The 25330-nt window shown below is 41.6% G+C and overlaps 1 protein-coding gene across 1 annotated transcript; it reads left to right on the top strand.

Annotated features, from left to right (window-relative positions):
* The first annotated feature begins 15947 nt into the window (after positions 1-15947).
* LOC115677056 (MLO-like protein 15) lies at positions 15948-20160 on the top strand. The gene is made up of 14 exons (XM_030600101.2): positions 15948-16205; positions 16359-16416; positions 16556-16782; positions 17748-17864; positions 17981-18041; positions 18144-18238; positions 18440-18514; positions 18629-18717; positions 18890-18939; positions 19040-19080; positions 19153-19362; positions 19449-19516; positions 19606-19666; positions 19774-20160. Exons 1-14 carry the CDS (start codon positions 15996-15998, stop codon positions 20047-20049), a joined length of 1638 nt encoding a protein of 545 aa, XP_030455961.1. The 5' UTR covers positions 15948-15995; the 3' UTR covers positions 20050-20160.
* Positions 20161-25330: the final 5170 nt, after the last annotated feature.

The raw sequence follows: 25330 nt of genomic DNA, 5'->3' as shown, positions 1-25330 counted from the left end.
GTCGTTCGGAACTAGTGATTGACCCTCGTAATTACATGACAACCGAAGTCACCATGGCTCGAGTAAACTTAAACGTGGATTGATATCAAATCAACCACGGGTCGACACGCGTAAACCCTAAAAGCCGCCCGTTAGTTTGAGATACACGAAAGTTGCGTTTGAGCGATTTTGACCACGAATTGGAATCCGAACTTGGGTATCGAACTTTCAAGGATATCAAAATTATTATATTGGACGACGCCGCATTAAGCTCGCTTTATTATCGGTTTGCTCAGAAATTCGCGAAAACGGGAAATTAGGCTCGGAAATTAGAAAAGACGATTTTACCCCTGTGTGTTCTAGAATTTATTTGTTGAGTGGAAGGACTTATTGGTATTTTTACCCTAGTGACCGAAAATCTTCATGGACAACTTTGCCCTTGCCTTTTTGGTTAATTACAAAAATGCCCTTCTAGAAGCCTTTTGTCAAGATGCATTTCTAGCCCTTAGATCAATACTTGGGCATCAAGGACTCATCCTAGCCCTCCATTTTGGTGAGATATGTTCAGATCACACACTCTCTCTCCTCACTTTTCCCTTGCTCTCTCTCTCTCTTCATTTTTCTCTCTCTCTTCCTCTCTCTTGGCCGAGACACTCCCCACCACCGTCCACCACCCATCAGCCCCTCACGCCACCACCTTGGACCACCGTGGACCACCGTGAGCCGCCCGCAAGCCGCCGTTCACACCCGGAGCAGCCGCCGTTCGCCGGATCGCCGTTTGGGCCGTCGCCGTTCTCCGGAGCTCTTGGCTTGGCCGGGACTGGTGCTGCTGGGTTTAGCTTGATTCTTAGCTTATATTAGTGGTAAGTAACTCCCTAAACCTTGATTAGGTTAGTAGGTTATCAATGGATAGTGTTTAGGGGTTGTTAGGGTAATTTAGGGGTTATTTTAGGGGTTAATTTAGGGGTTATGGCATAAGCTGAATTGAGAAATTGTTGGTGGATGGATTTGATAATTATGTGGCTGTTTTGAATGTTAAGATAGGTAGATTATGTTATTTGAGCTTGATCATATGTTTAATGTTGCTAATTGTGCTTAATTTGGCTAATTATGGTTGTTTAGTGATTGTTTTAATTAAATTCGTGGGTTAGTCTTGTGGCTGTAATAATCATGTGGTAGTGGCTGAATTGGATGACTTGGACTTTGATCATATGGCCCCCATTGGTTCTAGAATGGTTAAGGTTAATTTTAGGGCTTAATTATCATGATTATGTGCTAATTTTGATCCTACGGTTTAGATTAAATTAAGATGTGATAAAAGTTAATCATATGGCTTATTAGAGATTTGAGATTGATCGGGTGACTTTGATTGGCAATCGCATGGCTAATTAGTCGATTATGTGTCGATTAAAGGTTTAATGACGATCGTGTGGTGGATTAGTTGTTTAAAATTGATCGCATGGTTAATTGGTTTGATCGTATGGTTAATTTATTTAATCATGGCTGATTAGTTGACTATGTCTTGATCGTATAGTTTGATGATGATTTCGTGGCCTAGAACGAAGATCGTGTGGTTAATTATGGCTATTGTTGGCTTGGCATGGCGTATCGTGATCATATATCGATGTTTGATGCGAAAACGAGTGCGATTCATGGCATATTTATTCGTAGTACATTGCACGTCATAAACACTTGCATTGGCTAATTAAGAAAGATTAAAATTGGCAATGCGTGGTTATTTACGTGTGTGACCATGATAAGTTCCGTCTAAGACGAGTTCTAGACGATGCCCGGCGGAAGTTCGGATGCTGTCTGGTACCCGACTTGTCGGGGGGGGGGGGGTTCGATCCCAGACATTGCCGATCGCGGTGGAGGCCGGATCGATGCTCCTAAATGGGATGCCGTCCGGTACCCGACTTGTCGGGGGGGTTCGATCCCGGACGTTGCCACGCCCAAAGTAGTGGGGTGATGCCTGGCTATGCCGGAAGACCGACGGGAGTTCGGTGTGACCTATGGTGGGTCGTTAATAATCTGGACAACTTCGAGTGTTATGTGCATATGGTATGCTTGAGCTTTATTATAGGATAAAATCGTGAGGCACGGTATGGGACGGGCCGAAGTGATTTCATCTTATAATCGAGACTCGTGTGAATGATTGATTATGTCTGGATTATTATTATTGATGTTATGCATATTGATAGTTGCCATGGTTGTGATACAAATTGAGACTTGCATAGTATGTGGTACCATTGTCCGTTGGATAGGAACTTAACCTTTTGGTTAGAATGGCATGATTAGGGTGCCGGAGGTACGTATTGCCCTAGTCGAGGCTTAGGCAGTTTACTTATTGAGATTTATCTCATTCCCCGTTGTTAAACATTTTCAGACCCTCGACCTTGATTATGACTGAGCCTCCGCTTCGTTTCGGGGTACCAACGGAGATGGAGCATTGGGTGACTGAGTACCCAGTAGGAGAGGGTAGGGAGTATCGGAAGTATGAGAGCACGGTTTGGGTCGACGATGGGGAGCAGTACTTGACAGCTCATAAGTACATGGCTTGGTTTCTGAGAGACGGAGCTCAGAATATTGGTCCTCTCGAGGGGTTTGATGTTCCCCATGACGATGGTTTAGGATTATGGGATCTTATGGAGATTGATCCCCCTGACGGAACTGTAGTTAATCCGGAGCCAGAACCGATGGTGACAGAGCCTCCAGGCGTGGGTCGAGTGGCGGAACTGAATGGGAGTCCTTGCCGTCCGGCTCTTATAGTGAGGCATCGATCCGGCCGCGCCGAGCACCGCCGGGATGTTGTGGAGGTTTTTGATAGGGTTAGAGATCCCTATCTTTTTGGGAGCTCCTCTTTTGAATAGAGTAGTGGAGCAGATCGACCACCCTATCCCTTTTTGAGTATGCGTGGTCTGGGTTTGTGGCCTTTAGGAAGGCTTGTATATTCTATCGATGTATGTGATGTTAAGTTTATAAAATAGTTCGTTGGTTTGTTTAAATTCTCTCTCTGTTATCCCGTTTGAATGTTCGTTGAATGGAGTGTTCGTTTGGCTTCCGCGTATTTTCTCTTATTTCGATGGTAACGGGTCGGCGACGAATCCTGGGAGTCGCATTCTTAACGACCGCGGCGGGATGTTACGTGTTCGTAGGGTACGGGGCGTGACAGTTAGATGACGGGACAGGGGAAGAGGAAAGGGCCGGGGACGAGGACGAGGAAGAGGCTTGTCTTTTATATGAATAACCTCCACGTTTATACTGACAAGTAGGAAGGTTATGCGAATATGTAAAGAACTATTGACACGTATTACGGACACATAATGATGTACATAACGAAACTTACCATTTTGATGGAAAGACTGAGAAAATATTTCCTTGAAATGAGTCAATGTCGAGTGCTTATGACGTGCAATTTCCTATGAACAAATATACTATGAATCCCATTCATTTTGATATGAAACATCAATATATGAGCACGATATGGGTGGCCACAGGTATCAAACATCACTATATGAATCGCATTCATTTTGAATAAATTTTTTTTGACCACGTACAAAAATTTAAATTTCACTGAAAGTGGGTGGCCACAGGTATTCTAAGTCATTTTGTAAATTTTGTAAGAGAAAAATTGTTATTATTGTTAAATTTTTTTTGGGACCTAAAAAAAAAAATTCCACTAAAAGTTGGTGGCCACCGATATTCTAAGACATTCTGTAAAGTTTTGAAATTTAAAATTTTTTAGAATTTTTAAATTATTATTTTTTAATATAAAATTTTTTCCATGAAATAAAAAAAATTTTCCATATTAAAATTGGGTGGCCACAGGTAGTCTAAGCTATTAGGTAAAGTTTCCAAAATTTTTGTCCTTCTTTATTTTAATAATTTTTACGGCACGTTAAAAAAATTAAATATAACTAAAAGTGGGTGGCCAAGGTATTATAAGCTATTCCAGTGAAGTTTTGAAAATTTTTAAATTCTAATTTTTTTTGGTCACCTAAAAAATTTAAATTTCACTAGCAAGTTGATGGCCACATGTTTTCTAGGCAATTCTATGCGGTTTTGAAATTTTATATTTTTAAAATTTTTTTTTCACCCAAAAAAATAAAAATTTCCCTCACAATGGGTGACCACATTTATTTTAAGCCATTTTATAAGGTTATGAAAATTTTTAATATTTTAATATTTTTTGTCCCGAAACGTTAAAAAATCTAAATTTCACTAAGAATGGGTGGTCACTATTAATTTTTGCCATTTTGTGATATTATGAAATTTTAGTTTTTTAAAAATTTTAAAAAACTTTTATGGTCAAATTTCATATTTGTTGCCAACATATACCGTTTTTTTAATTTTCCGTAATTTTTCATGATTTTTTTATAGAATTGTTCAATTTTCAAGCATTTTCTGTGAAAACGCTTAATCAATCACCTTATCGTTATTTAACGCTTAATCATCCACATAATAGACAAATTAACCAGTCAATCATCAATCAAAGCCACATGCAATCCTGAAATCGACCCGTAACTTAGCCAACGAAAAGTGATCCTAAATAATCCCTAGACAAGTCAGACTAATTACCTAATTATACTAACTAGGGTTTAGGGAGTTGCTTACTTGGTTCAAGGACAACAAAAACCGGCCGATCGAACAGGTGGCGGTCCCGCGCGGCGTGGGCCCAAATGGTGACTAGTCGGCCGTGTGCTCGGCCACGACCGGCGAACGACGGCCGGCGTCGGCGGGCGGCAGCAGCGTCGGCCGAGCCGGGAGGCGGGTGGCCGGCGGCGGGCACGGCGCGCCGCGGCCGGGGCGGCGGCGACGGTGGCAACGGCGTCGGCGGCGCTGGGCCGACGGCGACCGTGGCCAGTGCTTTCCGGCGAGGGCGGCAACTGCGGGGGCTACTCCGGCGAGAGCCTTGGCCTGGGATGGTGGGCGGCGACGGCGGCGGGCCGGCGGTCGACGGCGTGGGCGGCTCCGGCGGGCGGCCGAGGGCGCGAGGTCGGGCGGCGACAGTGTCGGTCCTGCTGGTCGGTGGTGGCGAGCTTCGGGCCGCCGCTCCGCGGCGAGGAGCGGCGAGGCGGGGCGGGGCGAGGGCGCGACCCAGCGGGGGCGGGCGACGGGCGGGGGCTGCGGGCGGCCGACGACGGGCGGGGAGGCTGGGCGGGGGCAGGCTGACGGCGACGGCTGCGACGGCGAGGCGCGATCGGCCGGGGCGGGCGACCGTCGGGGGCTGCGGGGCGATCCGCGCACCGCCGCCAGGCGGGGGACTGCGGGGCGACGGGCGGGGAGCTGCGGGGCGGCAGGCTGCGAGGCTGGGCGGCGACGGCGACGGCTGCGACGGCGACGGCGGCGGGGGAGCTGTGCAGATCGGGCTTGGGCGGTGTCGGGGAATGGGGGGAGGAGGAGGAGGAGGGGGTAATAATGTTGCAAATTTGCGACGGAACTTAAAGTGTCCGTCGCAAATTTGCGACGGAACTCCACTTTCCGTCGTAAATTTGCGACGGACTTTCTATGTCCGTCGCAAATTTTCGACCTACAAAAAATTTCCGACGGAAATAAAAATCCGTCACAAATTTGCGACGGATTAAATTATCCGTCGCAAATTTCGAGCGGTAAAATTTCCCTCGCAAAATTTGCGACGGACCAGTATAGTCCGGTGCAAATTTGCGACGGATTAAATTATGTCCGTCGCAAATTTTCGACCGACAAAAAATTTTCGACAAAAATAAAATCCGTTGCAAATTTGCGACGTAAAAAAAAATCCGTGGCAAATTTGCCATGGATTAAATTATCCGTCGCAAATTTCGAACGGAAAAAATTGCCTCGCAAAATTTGCGACGGACCACTATAGTCCGTCGCAAATTTGCGATGGACAGGTTGAGTCCGTGGCCAATTTGCGACGGACATATAAAGTCCATCGCAAATTTGCAATGGACTCCACTTTCCGTCGCAAATTTGCGATGGACTTTCTATGTCCGTCGCAAATTTTCGACCGACAAAAAATTTCCGATGGAAATAAAAATCCGTCGCAAATTTGCGCCAAAAAAAAAAATCCGTTGCAAATTTGCAACGGAAATAAAAATCCGTCGCAAATTTGCGACGGACAGGTTGAGTTCGTCGCAAATTTGCAACGAATAGGTTGAGTCCGTCGCAAATTTGCGATGGACTATACTGGTCCGTCGCAAATATGGACATACTACATGATCGTTGTAAATTTGTGACGTCTTTTTTTTGGTAAAAAATTTAGCATCTCATTTATTTGGGTCTTAAATTTGCTACGTCTTTTTTTCAGTCCAAAATTTTGGCATCTCAAATTTTGCAATGGAAATTAGAATATCGGAAATGTTAGGGCACATTAATAATATTTGACTTGTTGGCATTTAGGGACAAAATTTCGGACGATCAATTAAAATAAAAAGAATAATCGATAATAACAATAATAAAAAACACAATAACAATAATAACAAGAACAATAATGATAATAACCAAAATAGAACTTGTAGCATTAATAATTATACATCTGTAGTGTTTTGTGACAAAAATTTTAATCTCCGTCTTCGTCTTCGTCTTCGTCCTCGTCTTCGTCATCTGTCTGAAAATCAGATTCTGAACATTCTTGTACATTTAATTCGCAAATTTCAGTTGGATCCACATCTATCATTGCTCCATACGGATCTCGTAAAATTGGTATGTTATATTCCTCAATTTCAACCGTGTTACACACTTCCTCTTGTTGGTAGGCTCTATCCTTCCAGTGTTCCTCGATTTTCCTCCGTGCTTTGATTTTACATACAGCCCACCAATCAGCTTTGTCACGTTTCAAACTAGGATATGATGCATAACATACTTGAATTGCTTGTTGTGCCAAGACAAATGGTTCATACTTCATATACCTTTTCTTGTGATTTATTTCAACCAAATTGAACTTCATATGCACCTTCATTCCTTTGACGGGGTCGAACCACGTGCACTTAAATAACACAACCCGCATCATTAATGGTCCAGGGTACTCTATCTCTATGATTTCATTCAACAAGCCATAAAAATCATCTTCTAAACTGCCACCATTGGATGACCGAACAGACACACTACTATTCATTGTGGATTTTCCCATTCCATATTCTTGAGTATGAAAATTATATCCATTTATGAAATATGCTGGCCAACTTTGAACTCTTAACTGTGGACCCCATGACAGATGATATAGCAATCATTGCCCTTCAATTTTATCATAATTACTGTGAACCTAAGGTTACACATGCAAAGTCAATAATATATATTATACTAAATGATGTATATAATTTTAATAACTTGATTTTGGTCCATAGGCAACTTACATATGTCTTGAACCATGCTGCAAATTGTTTATCGCACAAACGGTCAAACTCATTTGGTTGTAGTCCAAACATTGAAGTTTGGAAAATCTTAATATTAAAAACCATATAAATATTAGCAAATATTTGACACACAAAACATATATTTGCAAATTTACACTTACTTGAAGTATGGCTCGACTTCTGGGCAGTTCAGTAAAATATAAGTACGGGCTGCATGAAATTCTTAGCTTGATAAGTAACGAAACTGACATGCGCCGCTTGGTCGACCCAGATAATTGAAAATAGAGAATGCTGTGCAATTGGGATCAATGGGGCCCTCATCATTTCTGCCTGCTCTCCGCCTCTTGCACTGAACATGCGGCTCAAAATAGTATGATGCAAATGTTGTCACTTCTTCCACAATATATGCATTACAAATTGAAGCTTCAACACGTGCCTTATTCTTCACTTTTTTCTTCAAATGATATAAGAATCTAGTTGAAATAGAAAGAAGCTTATCGGAACATATTATATGATAAACTAATTTGAACTGTATTTTAAAAAAAACATTACCTCTCAAATGGATACATCCATCGAAATTGGACGGGACCTGCAACTTTGGCCTCATAAGGCAAGTGAACTAAGAGATGCTCCATCGAATCAAAAAAGCCTGGAGGAAATATCCTTTCTAAGTTGCAAAGAATAATTGGAATATCTCTCTCTAGTTTTTCCATGTGCGATGCTTTTAACACTGTCGAGCAAATATCATGGAGGAAATTGCTTAACTCTGTAATGGCGCCCCATACAAAGTTCGGTAGAACTTCCTTCAAAGCTATTGGAATTTGTCTTTCCATCAAGATGTGACAATCATGACTCTTCAAACCTGTGAACTTGCATTCATTCAAATCAACACATCTCCCGAGGTTCGAAGCATATCCATCAGGAAACCGCACAGATTTCAACCATTGACAAACAACTCGCCTCTGCTCCTTATCCAATGTATAAACTGCTTTCGGTTTTGGTCCCCTGCTGCTTGCATCCACAGCTAGTATTGGCCGATCGCAAATATCTCTCATATCTTTTCTTGCGTTCAAGTTGTCTTTTGTTTTTCCGGCGACATCCACCACAGTATTTATGACATTGTCGAAAACATTCTTTTCTATGTGCATGACGTCAAGATTATGATGAATAAGATGGGCCTTCCAATATGGTAGATCCCAAAATATACTGCGTTTTGTCCACTTATGTGTACTTCCGTACGCAAAAGTTGTGCTGTGCGGGTTCTCAACAACAGTTGGAAAGTCCTGCACACGCTCCCAAATTTGATCGCCGGTCAACCTCAATGGTGGACGCGTTCTTTCAGTTCTATTCTTGGTGAACTCTTTCTTATTCCTTCTGAAAGGATGACTTGGCGGTAAAAATTGTCTGTGACAGTCAAAATAGCTGGGCTTCTTTCCATGTTTTAATTTAAATGACTTTGACCTCTCCAAACATATCAGACATTCTAAGATCCCACTGTACTCCATCCAGATAACATTCCGTAAGCTGGAAAGTCATTTATCGTCCAAAGAAGGGCATCCTTCATTACAAATGTTTGATTGGTAGAAACGTCATACGTAGGGACACCTTCAGCCCATAGCCGTTGTAACTCCTCAATCAATGGTTGCATATAAACATCTATCAACTTTTTCGGATTTTGCGGCCCGTCACGATCAATGTCAAAAACATATAAGGTGTCTTCATGCACATACCAGGTGGAAGATTGTACGGCGTTAAGATAACCGGCCAACATGAATAACTTTTTCCTGTTTTCCCAAATGGAGCAAATCCATCGGCACGAGAGACCTAACCCGATGTTCCGAGGCTCCATTGCAAACTCAGGGTATGTTCTATCAAAATGTTGCCATGCCTCTGCATCTGAAGGATGACACATTAGACCCTCTTCTGTTTCATGATTTGCATGCCAAGTCATGTGTTCAGCAGTGGCTTTAGACGCATAAAGCCTTTGCAATCTGGGGATTAAGGGCAGATAAAACATTTACTTGCATGGTCTACGCTTCTGATTACGACCTGGCCTCCTGTTAATCTTGTACCTAGGTTGGCTACATAATTTGCAAGATTCTGCATTTTCATCATCTCTCCAATATATCATACAACCCCTACTACATACATCAATCCTTACAACCGGAAGACCTAAGTTATCCACTAGCTATTTCATATCATAAAAATCACTTGGCATGATGTTATCACGAGGCAATGATTCCCACATTACTTCAACAAAAGAGTTGAAGCAATCCGTAGACACATTATGCTTTGCCTTGATATTTAATAGTCGGGCTGTCACCGATAACTTAGTGTGGTCCTCACAACCTGCCCATAAAGGTTCATCTGCTGCTTTCAACATATCCCAGAACTGATTAGATTGAAAAGTTTCATTATAGACATTCTCATCAAAACCCGTTACTCCTATATCTTCCAATTGTGAATCATGATTAGTATCCACTTGTTCACGTGTAGGAGTAAAACTAGTACTTGCATGATTTGATTCTGTGACAAAATTATAACTAGCTGCATCAATCACCATCCTCTCGTATGGGTTCAATTACTCATAATAGCCACATTCTTCCCTAACTGAAAATTGGTCACTTCTTCCATATCCTTCATCAGATATAAATGGTTCACCATGGGAAGTCCAATTATAATAGTTCGGACTAAACCCAAATCTAGTAAGGTGTTCTCTAACTTGATCACACATAAGAAATTTACCATTACCGCACTTTTTACACGGACACCTTAACTTATTTCCATCCATGAACTCATATTTACGACTAGCAAAGTCTAAAAATAGTTCCAACCCAGTACGAAACTCATCTATCAATCCTTGACGTCCAGGTAAGTTCTTATTATACATCCAAGCCCTTTCTCTTTGCATTGTGTCTGTATTAAAATAAAAAATTCTGGTAAAATATTTAAAATATCATATCTATTGTTCTTAATTAAAACCATAAAATTTTGGAAATTATAATTTTTGTTATTCACGCAACAATTAATATGAAATTGCAAAAATAGAAAAAATTACCATGTAAAGAAGACTTACTCCAATATTTGACTGAAATATTGGTAGGAGAAAGTGGTCAATTTGATGAGAATTGCAACGTCCACTTGGATTGCGAGACCTTCAATTAGACACATACCCAAAAAGAATAATCACTTAAGAATCATTTTTTAATAATTTTTAATGTGCGATGGAAACGGAATTCATCCCTCGCAAATTTGCGACGGATCCTTGATTCTTGCGACGGAAAGTTAATTCCGTCGCAAATTTGCGACGGAAACTATTTTCGTCGCAAAACGGCGTGGCCGTTCGGCCTCATCCAAAGGCCGGCGAGGTGTCGCCGGTCGCCGGTCGTTAAACCGGTGATGCAGATACGAAAAAAAAACAAACATAAACATATATAAAATAAAAGAAATTACAATTCAACGATGAATAGTCACGAAGCTAGCTATGATACTTACCGGTACAAAAGCTTCACCGAGATTAATATGTGCGTGCGCGGATTTTGCTGATTTCAGACATATGAAAGAGGGAGAAAAGCGAGAGAGAGCGAGAGAGAGAGAGATAGGGTTGGAATATCACGGGCTGATAAACTACAAATTTGCGACGGACGTTCGTTTTCGTCACAAATTTGCGACGGATTTGGCGACGGTTTTTTTTTCCGTCGGAAATTTGCGACGAACTTTTTGCAACGGATTTATTTTCCATTGCAAATTTGCGACGAACTTCTTTCCGTCGCAAATTTGCGACGGATTTTGCGACGGTTTTTTTTTCCGTCGGAAATTTGCGACGAACTTTTTTCCGTCGCAAATTTGCGACGGAATTAGCGATGGTTTTTTATTTCCGTCGCAAATTTGCGACGGATAAAAATTCCGTCGCAAATTTCCGACGGATTTTTCATCCGTCGCAAATTCTGTCTCAAATTTGCGACGGAAATAAACCGTCGCAAATTTGCGACGGAAAATATAATCCGTCGCAAATGTCGTCGCAAATTTCCGACGGAAAATTTCCGTCGCAAATTACATGTTTTTTTGTAGTGGCTATTTTTGAAGAATTGGGAGCAATTAAAATAATTATCCTCGATTGTTTTTTTTAAAATAAAATTTGTACCATTGAATTTCAAAACTCAATTTTGCGTCCCCTATTCTCGAAATCCTACTATATATTTCAGAAGACACACACTTTCATCCCATTACACAACAATCTTAATGCGAAGAAAATATGAAAAAATGTTCTCATTTCAATCAGTGTAAATCCCTAACAATAATCAAATGGTCCGACGTTAACAATGAGGTTCTGGAAAACCATGCTTACAAAAAGATGTTATATTAAGGCCCAACAAAGCCTCGTGTCTTAGGTCCAAACCTCATGCTTACAAAACTATGTTTTCTTCCCATTTATTTATTAAATTTCATATTTGGCAGTGTATTTTTCATGTCTTAACTACATAAAACCACCATATAATTGAGATAATCTCCACCGATAAGATTTTTCGAGGCGATCCGAACTCATGAAAAACAGCGACAAATACTGAGTGCGGGTCATGATATTGCACACGATATATGCCATCTTCCCCTTCTTTCCCCTTAAACGAACGCATGGATACGGATTTTGCCCGAGAGAGCGAAAGGAAAGCGAGAGTGGGGTCGGCCATGAGGATAGATAGCGACGAGGAAGCAGGTGAATGATCGGGAATACTGATTAAACTAACGACTCGTTCGATAGATTACTTTCGACAGGAAAAGAAAATTCTTGAGAAGGTTGGAGAGAAGTACATCGAGGCGGCCATGCAATTGTCAATATGCGTCGTGGGATTCGAGACACGACCATGTGAATACACAAATAAAATATTTTTGATTTGAATAAACCAACCAGCTTAGACCGATTGACTCGATGCTCACAAGGGCTTTAACTGAGGTGGGGTTTGTCCCGGTTGGTGCGTATCCGCAGCGCGGCATAAAGAGGGACTTCGTCAAGGTCTTGTCCTGTCTAATCTCTTCTCCATTTTGATAAATTAGCAAAGTTGGAAAGCCACTTCGTATCAGTGATGTGACAAATGATGAAAGGGGGCGTTTAAATATAAGAAAAATGATATAAATAGTCCCTCAATTTTGATTTAATGTGAAATATTATCTATAAATTTTAGTTAAATATGCAATATGGTCTTTAAATTTTTAATTTGTTCAATATAATCCATAAAATTTTAGAATATGTTCAAATTATTCTATTGACTATATGAAAATGTTCAATATTATCTCTCAATTTTTATATAATTCAGGGACTAGTTTGAACATGTACAAAAAGTTCAAGAATCACATTGAACAAATTGAAAATTTAAGAACCACATTACATATTTGATCAAAGTTCAGAGACCAGCTATGCCATTATCCCTTAAAAATAGGTTAAATTGTAATAACAAAAAATGATTTGTCGCTGTATTTAAGGGAAAAAATATTGGTGCAGCTAGGTTGACCGCTGGTGTAAAAATATTCTTATACATCAGAAGTTGAATTAGTAAAATTTGCATTTAAAATTGATTTCATAATTGAATTTTTTCCACGTATCGATCATCCGACGACCAACGTGTTGATTTATTACCCACATCGCTGTCCTGATTCTTACCTCTGAAGTGGCTACCGTCCCTAGTTCGGTGTTTTTGCCCTCGCTGAAAGGAAAGACACTAGTTATAGTTGACTTCAAAGCCTACCTACGATATGAAGGGAAAGCCAGTCTTTACAGATTTTTCCAGCTTTTTTTTTATTTATATAATTTTCATTTTATGACTTTTTCTCTGAAATTTTTTCTTTTTTGGTCAGATACTTTTTCTCTGAAAGTAGAAAGTAAAAGAAAAATACTTTCGAATTTTGAAAAGTTTATGATAAACTTTCACATGATTTTGCATATCAATATTTAAATAATTTAAAATATTTCAAGTGTTTCGTCCTAAATAATAATTAAAGCATAAGTGCCGCATGAGATTGTTTAAAGCGATTTTTTTTGGATTTAACAGCACGAAAAATCCTAAATTGGTACGCTTGTAACGAATTTATCTCAAACTAATTTTTTGACTACCAAAAATACCTATGATAAGTTTACTCTCCGTTAAATTTTATCGTCAATTTGTTGAGTTGGATGACAAGTGTCAGTTGACTAGTGTAATGATTTGGGATTTTACCCTTCGTTTGCCACAGTTGTACTGGTTTGAAATTTTTCGTGTTATTAATCCAATTTAACAGAAATTAGCGGAGTGTGAATTTGTCACAGGTACACCAGTTTAGGATTTTTTTGTGATTAAAAAATTAATTTGAGGTAAATTTGTCTCAAATATACAAATTTGGAATTTTTCGTCGTATAAACCTTTTTATTTTTGACTTTTCTTATCTCTTATCGTGCACGCATTTTCACATTCTTTTTAAATAAAATACTTAATACCTCAAAAAAATAATCTTACATTGACCGGTACATTTATATATTTATATAAAAATATAGATAAATTCATATCATTTCTTTTATTTCGATTTGACGGATGTCTATCATGGATCAATCCTTCAAAATATAGGGACTATGAGCTCTCCAAAAATAAATTGATACAACCGAATTAACTCTTTTATAAGCAAATGGAAATTACATTATTAACAAAAACCACGAAAAATCCCAAATTAATATACTTGTGAAAAATTCAAAACTAATTTTTTGACCACAACAAACCTCAAATTAGTACACCCATGACACATGGTAGTTGACGACTGTATCAGTTTGTGATTTTTCGTAATATTAATCCAATTTAACAGAAATTAATAAAATGTAAATTTGTCACAAATATACTAGTTTTTTATTTTTGGTGGTTAAAAAATTAGTTTGGGGTAAATTTATTACATGTTTATCAATTTTGGATTTTCGTGTTATTAACCCATAACAAAACCAAGTACATATAAGGTTTAGCTTAAATGAAATTACATTTTATGATCATTTCGCTCATTTTCGAATTCGAAAATCATACGATAAGTACATCATCATGAAAGTCTAGCGGCAGTGTGAACCTATCACAAGTCCAACCAAACTCTTTCACATGTCCCGTCAAATTTAAGAACAAAAAGAAGAAAAAATTGCAGAGATGTTCCCAAGAAAAATGCGACCCACCAAATAATTTCAGGCATATTTTTCAGGGAAAGAGTTGGTATTTCAGTCTTAAAAAAATGCATTTTTCATCCCAACTTATGTGTGAACTCCATTAGAAAACATTAGCGCCTAACTTTGGCTAAAATAAACAAATCCTTGATTACGTCAGCCCCATTTTTTGTCTCCATTACATATTGCCCAAACCTAATCCCACTAAATTAAACCATCACAAAGTAAGAAATAACATATTAATGGACACGGAATTGGCCCCCAACCAAAAAAGGACAAATTCTGGCATTTGCGATATAATGGTCATATTCATTGCATCATTCACGATATTGCAAATATATCTCGAATTTGAGTATTTGATGGAAACTAAATCCAAGTATATTTCCTCAATTGAATATGTTTCCTAATTTGGTCTGGCCTATTTTAATGACAATATGTATACATATATGGGATGGAATTTTACGCGGTGGACATGTTTGAGCAAACAAGAATGTCATGATTTTTTCTCTGTGATCATCCACAATAGTATGAATATATCTCGAGTTTGAGCTTGTGAAGGAAACCATATCCAAAAAATGAATTTTTTTTATCGTTTTAGTAGGTTATTTAAGTTGACTAGCTTTCCTATGTATATATATGAGATGGAATTTTACGCGGTGGACACATTTGACCAAACAAGAGGGTGTTGGGATGTTTTCTTTGAGAGTTTTCTGAACGAGTCCACTGTGAAAAATTGTGAGACAACAAGATTAATTGTGAACTCCGTACCCTACAGATTCAAAGTGAATTTCTTGGTGATTGGTTCTCCCTGTGAAGTAAGTTTCGACCCTTGGATCGAACCACACTTGTGTCTTTATAGTTTCTCGTTCATTTCTCTGGTAATTTCTTCTTATTGTGTTAGATTTGAATTGCAAGATCTAATAACTTTCGCGTTATTTTCAGAAACACAAACATTTTTTTCCCAGCACAATTCACGTCCCTTTTAACCTCATTTTCAACCACCACACAAGTCAACTTAATTAGGGTTATTCAAAATGGGGAAGTAAGCGAGGTCTCAAATCCATCCATGGACGAACCTAAGGTCGCAGTCTTGTGTGGAAATGCCATCAGAAACGTGGTAGAATCGTGCACAGATTAAGGTTTGAAACGCACAGAAACTTCCAAACTGGAGAAGTCTCAAGAGGGTGACTATACTCGTTCACCGCGAAAAGTTACGGTTAATATTGAATGCTTTTTCGTTTTGCTAGATCAAGTTAATCACGTGTTCCGATACGAACTTGTCCGAGTACCAAGATTGATTTCGTCTTGTAATATAATCCAATCAAACAAGAGAATGTGTGGTCTCTACATGGTTTTCTTTAAAGGGTCAACGTCCTAACAAAACATCCAGAGACTTTTACCATTTCTTGCATGCAATTCTACCTTCACCAGTTGGGATCTTAGTCAAACACTAGTTTATCGATCAATTTGAGACGAACCGTCCCATTTTCTAAGTCAAAGGAATACTCTTTCAGCCTCACATGTCATATCGTGTTTTTCTGTATATATATAAATACAGGCACGCACACATCACATTCATATCAGATTTCTCGACAGCAAGAGAGAGGATGGCCGGAGAAGGCGAGGGAGCTACGTTGGAGTTCACGCCGACATGGGTGGTCGCCGTCGTTTGCACTGTGATAGTAGTCATTTCTCTGGCTGTCGAGCGGTTTCTCCATTATGCTGGCAAGGTGCCCTTTCTTCTCGTTCTTTTTCATCGAATCGATATATTTGTGCATCAACTATCTGAAGTTTCATACGAGAACTCGGCATGTCTCTACTCGGGTTCCTTTTGTGACTAATGAAGACGTGTGGCCTTCCTCTCTCTGATTTGGTAAATGCAGTATCTCAAGAAGAGGAACCAGAAACCGCTCTTCGACGCCTTACAGAAAATCAAAGAAGGTTATCCTTAACTACACAACGATTTTTGTTTTCATTTCCAATATTTTACGGTTCATTTCATGCGTCCTTATAGACTAGAAATTGCAATGATGCTTCTAAAACTTGGCATCTTATGCGTGCACGATCTCATTCCTGGCAGAGCTGATGCTGTTGGGTTTCATATCGCTCCTGCTCACCGTGTTCCAAGGTAGGATAGGCAGAATATGCATTTCGGAAGAGCTCGCGAACAAGTGGCTACCTTGCAAGAAGGAAGCCCCCGCCGAAGGTGAAGGCAGCGGCACCACCGCTCACTTCCTGACTAATTTCTTCCATCCTGGAGGACGCCGCCTTCTCGCTGAAGGTTCCTCTGATTACTGCAGTAGCGAGGTAACTTAGCTTTCTATATCACAAATATTCTTCTCTCTCTTCCTCCTTTGTTGCGTGCATTTTCCTTTGTTCTTTCTTCAGTTTGTTTTCTTTTTTTTAGTTCTTCGTTGACGAGAGAGAGAGAGAGAGAGAGAGAGAGAGAGAGAGAGAGAGAGAGAGAGAGAGAGAGAGAGAGAGATGGTAGATGGGCTTTATAATATGTTATGTTTACGCACGACTTGCCTTGATTGGGCACGAAAAAAGAAAGTCGCTGGCTTCTGCACGAGTAAAGTGAGCTCATGCGGGGCACGTATTGTAGATTTTCTGAAGGATATGCAATCTTTCATCTTGGAGATCCCATCTATACCAGTTGTCTTTTTCTTTGAAGTTAGAAGTCCAAAGACATGGCTAATACAGTGACCCATGATTTGGCTCCTCAAGTATTCAGTCACTGTTTTCGTGGCCCAATTCCCCTAACAAGCACCGACTTCAAGCCGGATCCCATTCTGATCCGAACTTTTTTGTCATGTAAAAGATCACTAACTTTAGCTCGGGTTCCAACGCTGGCCCTAACTTTTTTGTCTAAAAAAAATATCACAAACATTCAGTAAATACCCAAATTTTGCCCAAGTCAAGGTTTCGTTAAATGATGCTTTAAAGATCCTACATTTCATTACACGCGTACATCTCTCTCCGTCCACGTGTGAAGGAGTCCTTCTTCGACTCGAAAATTCAGAATTTCCCGTGCACTAAAAACTATACAGAACAGCTGTTAGATGTTTCTCAATGCTTAACGATCCTTACCGTCCACAAAAGTTATTAGGTACCTCCGAAAGCATGTTTTACCGCTCTCACATGTGATGCTGTGACTCCATTTGTGTGAGATTTACAACTGTTTGGTAGGAGATGACATAACATACCTTGAGGCCTGATGGAACAAATGTTAGAGATTGCGCGGCAGAATGACACCGTAATTATTGTTTCAGGGGAAGGTGCCGTTGTTGTCTCTCACGGCGCTTCATAATCTGCACATTTTCATCTTTGTGCTGGCTGTCGTGCACGTGGTTTTCTGCGCTCTAACGATCCTATGCGGAGGAGCACAGGTAACTTAATGTCATGCCAGGAGACTTTTTGTAATCTGTCCTTTTCGGTCTCTTACCTATCAAATGTGTCTTCAATCAATTGTCTAAGTGCTTGATATCGTCTCATGCGCTTTTAGATACGCCTATGGAAGCGGTGGGAGGATGCCATCCAGAAGAAGGAGTACGATCCCGAAGAAGGTAATGTCGTTCAATTCGAAAGTGGAAAATTTTGCTGTGGCATATTCTTCTGCACTATCATTCTGACTTTCCCATCTCAAACACTTAAAAATCGATGCACAGCTTTGCGAACGAAGTTCACACATGTTCAGGATCACACCTTCATCAGAGGCCATTTTCTCGGCATTGGCAAGAGCTTATCTGCACTTAGCTGGGTGGTAAGTCTTGAAAGGCTCCTCTTCATCTGCCTTGTTCATGTAACTTTGTACTAAAACTCTTGGCTAACATCTGGAGACATCCAGCATTGTGTATTGAACTTTCGATATGGCATTTGGCCGTCTTCTATAATGTCCAGGTTCATGTTCAGGCAATTTTCATAGGCCTTGGCTCGTTCTTGACCAATTTTCCCGTTTGTGCAGCATTCGTTTTTCAAGCAGTTCTATGGTTCTGTGACCAAGTCGGATTATACCACCCTTCGTTTGGGTTTCATCATGGTACGATATTCCTCTAAACTAGATTTTTACTCCATATGCTCCTGTGATGCCCATACATGGCGAGGCGATCCTAGTAAAATTCAATACTGACAATTATCACATTCATCTCTTTAGGCTCATTGTAGAGGCAATCCGAAATTCAATTTCCACAAGTACATGATACGCGCCCTGGAGGCCGATTTCAAGAAAGTTGTCGGAATATGGTAGAAAGAAATTGCTTTTAGCTATTTACCTTTTATTTCAGGAAAGAACTCGGGCGTGTATTTTTACCAAGAGAAAAATTTGTGAACATTTCGGCTAGAAAATAAAAACATAGGAAGATTTTAGCTCGTTCTTCTTCAGGCTATCTACTAAATGATTGTCTCCTCGTCACAGTTGGTACCTTTGGTTATTCGTTGTGGTCTTCTTGCTGCTCAATGTTGCCGGTAAGTTGTCTAAGCAGTCTGTCAGAGCATATCGTTGTGCAGAAGCTGTACTAGAGAAATTATTTCCAATTGATCAACTGTCTTGGAATGATCTGTGCAGGTTGGCATGCGTACTTCTGGATATCTTTCATCCCGTTAATTGTAAGTAAACGGAAATCCCTAGTTAATATGTGGATGGTTCTCTTATCTAAATGTCTTATTGCTTCTGTGCAGCTTTTGCTCGCGGTTGGAACCAAACTGGAGCATGTGATAAGTCAGTTGGCGCAGGAGGTTGCCCAGAGGCACGTAGCAATTGAGGGGGACTTGGTCGTTCAGCCTTCCGACGACCATTTTTGGTTCCACCGGCCTCGGCTCGTCCTTGTCCTGATTCACATCATTCTGTTCCAAAACTCCTTTGAACTGGCTTTCTTCTTCTTCGTATTGGTAAGTAAGTGGGGCTAATTGTCAGTTAAAATTGAAAATTCCTGAAGCACAAACCGGACTTCGACTAATGCTCTGCCGTTCTGCAGTTCCAATATAAATTCAGCTCCTGCATAATGGGCGAGGTCCGTTATATCATCCCGAGACTTGTCATTGGGTGAGGCCGACACTAATCTCTTTGATCCATGCATCGTACGAAGACTTATCTTCGACTCCTGACATCAAAACTTTGCTCATGTTCTGCAGAGTGTTTATCCAGTTCTTTTGTAGTTACAGCACACTACCTCTATACGCAATTGTAACACAGGTTAGAGACTTAGAGTTACTTAATACGACTGTTACATCATTATACTTGTGATTTGGGTAAACAATGAGACTGATGTGCTTTTATTTGTTTGTGCCGATGAAATTAAGATGGGGACTTCATTCAAGAAGGCGATATTTGACGAACACATACAAGAGGGGCTCGTCGGCTGGGCCCGGCACGCAAAAAAGAACAAGAATTTAAGAAAAACCGCCGCAGGTGGGCCAAGTGTTCAAACGGGTTCCAAAGAGGGATCGGTGGGAGTCGAGCTGATAAAAAGTGGTGGAAAAGGTACTGCAACGGGAGACGTGGAAGCGCAAGAAATCCAGCAATCCCCATCTCCGATGTCCACAACCTCCGAGACGCAGACACTGATGAAGCCATGAAGTTGGTTCTTTTTAACTTGACGTTCACAAAGAATCAATTAAGAAGAGCAGGACTGTTCTGTACAATGCTTCATCATCTGTATGAGTATAGATTTTCCTTTTCTGTGTCAAGTCATCATCAGTAAAAAATAGCGAGATTCTAGTGTCGGTCGACCATATAAAAAGCGCGAAACTTTGAGCATAACTGGATAGACACATCCTGTGGATGAGGTGATGAATAGAACGACCATCAAAGTTCAATGACCCAAATGCAAGCGAACCATAAGGCTCTCATGAAATGAAACCATCGTTGCTGCACTTGGGACAACAACCTCACCATCACAAATTTGAATTGTGAATATTTACTAACTCATTATTTCAAGTAGGACACAACCAATATCATCCCTGAAGGTCATTAGCAACTCGAGATTACCAAGGTAATCCGGATTTTGATAAGCACACTAGAATGACATTTGAGGAGGAATGCGCGAAATGTCATCAGCAACTCGAGCCTCGGGATATAAACCCTCCATAAGCTTGAGAATATACATTTCCTTGTATGAGCCTTAGGACATGGACCCCCATAAGCTTGAGATTAGAAACTAATCATATTCCTGAGGAGTTGAGCTAGATTGGAGGTGACCCTAAATTCTACTCAATTTTATTGAAAGTGATTACACTAATCTAGTCTAAGCTAATCATTTACTAAGAATGTGATGCTAAGTATTTTTATTGTCTAAGCTAGACTACATCAACTAAAGTCTAAGCTAATTTGATTATCGGAACCTAAGTCTATTGGCTAAACTAGACTAATTAGCCCTAAACTTAGTCTAACAATCCTTGGACCGCCACCATGGATTCCTCATCCACCGGCTTCACGCCTTCGGCCATCGGCTGCCAATGTTTCTAATGTCGGATCCATTCAAACAATCACCCAAACCAAGCATCATTGGCTCACACAATCCAATCAACAAACAAGAACATAAATTTGAGTATGGAATTTCGATCATGTGATTCGATCACCCATCCACCTCATAGGAACTAAGGATTGATTAATTAATGTTAAGTGACAATTAACCTCCACTTTGCAACAATCACAAGCTTTCTTAGCCATTCTAGAAAGGAAAAGAACAACCAATTTATTTAAAATGCGGGAATGAAAGCACGCAAGTATTAAAGAGCTCGAGCCACGCTGGGATCCAGCGATCTGATCACTCAAGGCCGCTCTCCAGTGCTGCAGCTGCCGGGGCTCCCGATTGGCTTAGGCACCTAGCCTTGGAGTTTCAATCCCCGGCGGAGCCTATTGACAGGGCGAAGCGACTGTTGCACTACCGGTGATCCTGCCTCCCTTCGTCGAGTCTGCTCAGCTCGACGCGAACCGAGTCGCTGGCTGTGCGATGCAGGTGTGGCTCGAGGTCGGGACGTACGGTGAGTCATGCGGTGGCGGGAGGAGGATGAGGTTAAGAGCGGGATGACGACTTAGAGATCTCGAAGTGGTTCTGCTTGTGCCTGATCTGGGTGTGGACGAGGCGGAGCCGGAGGAGGTGATTGCCGTGAGGGCGGAGGATCTGGCAGCGATCAACGTGGGCCTGGTGGCGCACTCGAGGGCGAACACTAGGCAGAACGTGTTGACGAGCATGCAGAAGAGGATCGACGCTTTGATCAAGAAAAGATTGGTGGAGTTTTGCTTGTGAGCAGTAAGGGCTAGCGGAAGTCCGGTCAGTTAGGAAAATGGATATGTTCATTGAAATTTCTAAAATTTGTTACGGAAGTGCATTTGAGTCCTAAAACTTGCAAAAAGTGTAATCAAGTCCTAAAATTTGTCAAATTGGTTTAATCGAATCCTAAAGTTAACACCATCTAACTTACTAATGGAAAATGTTGATCTGATTCTAACATGACTTATTTTAATATTTTCTCTCTCCCACGTGGCGATGACGTGGCTCAATTATGAAATATAAGACTAAAACGACGTTGTTTTGGCAAAAATTTGATTTTTAATACTAATTTAAATTAAAATGAAATTTAAAAATAAGCTAAATAATTTTTAAAAAATTGCATCCCTCCTCACCGCCGCCCCACCATCGCCAGAAGGGTCGGTGAGGGGTCGGGGTCCTCCCCTAGACCGGGTCGAGGGCCACCACTAGCGGTCGACCTCTGCTAATGGCGGCCCTCGGCCATGTCTGGGTGAGGGCCAAGTGCCAACGACCCTCGACCATGTCTGGGGTAGGGCCGCGACCCCTTGATCAGATCTTGGCGAGGTTCTGTAGGCAAACACTGGAAAATATTGTCATTTTCTTGGAAAATATTTTCTAGAATGTCACATTTTCGTTGAAACAAACAGAGCTCTAGTTACTTAAGAGGCTCTAGTATTTGTAGTAGGATAAATGTGACATACTTGTGTTGATCAACCCCTATCCAGTGATTTCGTGGGAAGACTTCAAATTTTAAGGATGATAAATGGTACTATTAATATAATTAAGTAGATGTATAGCCAGCATTATCAGATAAAGACATCCCTACCGAATAAAGACATTCCTATAGTAAGTATTGCAATTTAAATTAGATAGAAAATTTCGACCAAAAAAAAATTAGATAAATCCGACCGAAAAAAAATTGGATAGAAAATAATAAATGGAAGAAAGTAGATATTGTATTCCTATGTGTGCACATACAATGGCGTGGAAGATGGTTATGTTGATTAATCATAGTATCCAGTGATTTAATGGAAGGGGTTCCAATGTTAAGAGTAGATAATTACTCATCATCATCAAATAAGAGATGCATTTACGTCCTCGCAATGGTCCTTAAAGAAAGAGACAAACCCCTAAGTCCTCACACGACAGAACGGCAGTCCAAAGACAAACAGAAAACGGATCCTTTAGGAAAACGCAAGGGAGAGAGACTATGCCAATGGTAAAAGGTACAACAAGTGACTTATTTGCGCGAAACCATGACCACCTGTGTTCTCGAGATCGCGACCGGAAAACAGCCCGACCAGAGCTGCTGGACCGTTTTCGAGCCCTTGGGCAATGTCCTCCACATGGATAATCCTTCCATCTTCGAGCTGAGGCTGAAACATATCCGGGAACTTTGGATAGAGACGATAATAGTCAAGCACGTTGAAAACCTTCCAATCGAACCCGCTGCAGCATAATGTGGATAGAGCTGCGTAAACCTTCGGGGTGGCTCAAGGTTGTACTGCGAGATCATTCCAAATGCTGCAAATTCGACTGTGAAGTTGATCGCCTCGGGGAAGTATCTAAAGATTTCAAGAGGGAAAAGTGTCAAAAAAGTCCTAAACCTTTTGCATTGGTACCAATTTAGTCCTAAACATTTTTTTGGTGCAAATTCAGTTATAAACCTTTTGCATTGGGGCCAATTTAGTCCTAAACCTTTTTTTGGTGTTAATTTAGTCCTAAACTTTTTGTATTGGTGCCAATTCAGCCTTAAACCCTTTGTCTTTGTGTCAATTCAGTCCTTCCGGACAATTTTGCCCGGATTTTGCTGACGCGGACGCCGACCGGTCGGCAGCCGATAACCGGCGCTGACGTGGACAATTTTAATAATATTTTAATATTTTTTTGAATTATTTATTTATTCTTTTCTTTTCCTTTTCCCTCCCCCTCTCCTTCCTCCAGTCGGTCGTCGGATCGGTGATCGGCTAGAGGCTGGCAAGGTTGACCTCGCCAAATCTGGCGAGGTCCAGCCTCGCCCAGCCTCTAGCGAGGCTCGACCTCGCCCAGCCTCTAGCGAGGCTCGACCTCGCCAGAGGCCTTTGACCTGGTGGCCTTCGGCGAGATCGGGCCTCGCCCAGCCGCAGGCAAGGCTCGAGCCCTCGCCGGAGGCCGCGAGGTTGAAGGCCGTTGGCGAGGGCTCGAGCCTCGCCAGCGACTACACGAGGCCCGACCTCACCGGATCTAGCGAGGTCGAGCCTCGCCGGCGGCTGGGCGAGGCACGACCTCGCCAGATCTGGCGAGGTCCAGCCTCGCCCAGCCATGGCAAGGCTCGCCTTCGCTGTCGCTGACGAAGGCGACCTCATTGGCCTCTGGCCGGTTGCTGATTCAGCGACCGACTGGAGGAAGGAGGGAGGGGGCGAAAAGAAAAGAAAAAAAGAAATAAAAATTTTTAAAAAATATTATTAAAGTTATCTACATCAGAGCCGGTGACCGGCCGGCCGGCATCCACGTCAGCAAAATTGGCCAAAATTGATCGGAAAGACTGAATTGGCACAAAGATAAAATGTTTATGACTGAATTGGCATAAATGTAAAAGGTTTAAGACTGAATTGGCACAAAAAAAAGGTTTAGGGCTAAGGGCCCATTTGGTTCAACTTTCCAAATGCTACTTGAGGGAATGTAAATACCTTTAGATTAAAGTCTCTTGGGGAAATGCAAGTGGCGTTTCGTAAAAAATCATTTGTAAAGCTACTTTGGCCCAAGTAGTGTTTGGTAAATTTTTCCTTGCAAAAGGGCTTTCAGAATTATTTTTTTTATTAAAAAAAAAAACCTATCCCACCCTTCGTCGGAGCTGGCGAAGGCCGACGGCCGCCGGCGGCTAGATCTAGCGCTGGCGACCGTCGCTCGAGGTCGGGTGACCCCCGACGAGCTAGATCAACCGCCGGCGGTCATCACTCGAGGCCAGGCGACCCTCGGCGAGGGTTGTGCGACCCAGGCGACGGCCGCCTCGGTCGAGCGACCCAGGCAACGGCCGCTTGAGGTCGCGCGACCCAGGCGACGGCTGCCTGAGTCGAGCGACCCAAGCGACGGCCGCCTGTGGTCGCATGACCCAGGCGGCAGATGACCTCGTGCGACCCAAGCTGGCGGCGCTTGGGCGGTTGCGCGACCTCAGGCGGCCGTCGCCTGGGCCGTGCGACCTCGCCGGCCCGATTCAGTGTCGGCCGCCCTCGTCGGCCTCCCTCGCCGGCCACCTCACGAAGAAGATGAGCGGTACCAAGAGGGGCAAAACCGGAATAAGCCAAAATAAGTGAGGGTAGTTTGAGGACAAAAAATTTGGGTTCAACATTTGTGGAATGCCGAAAGCCCAAAGCTGGTCCGGACCAGCTTTGGGCTTTCGGCATTCCAAATGCTAGGCCAAAAGCTGGACCAAACGGTTCAGCATTTTGGGAAGGGGCTTTCGAGGTCGAAAGCTGAACCAAACGGGACCTAAATTGGCACAAATGCAAAAGGTTTATGGTTGAATTGGCACCAAAAAAGGTTTATGAGTAAATTGGCACCAATGTCAAAAGTTTAGGACTTTTTTGACACTTTTCCCGATTTCAGGATGGAAAAAGTCATCTCAA

Source organism: Syzygium oleosum, unplaced genomic scaffold (genome assembly GCF_021117445.2).
Source record: "Syzygium oleosum isolate NSW1041296 unplaced genomic scaffold, Sole_v2.1 Sole_v2.37, whole genome shotgun sequence".
NCBI lineage: Eukaryota > Viridiplantae > Streptophyta > Magnoliopsida > Myrtales > Myrtaceae > Syzygium > Syzygium oleosum.
Note: the sequence above shows the minus strand (reverse complement) of the source record. Positions and strands in the feature narration are given on the sequence as shown.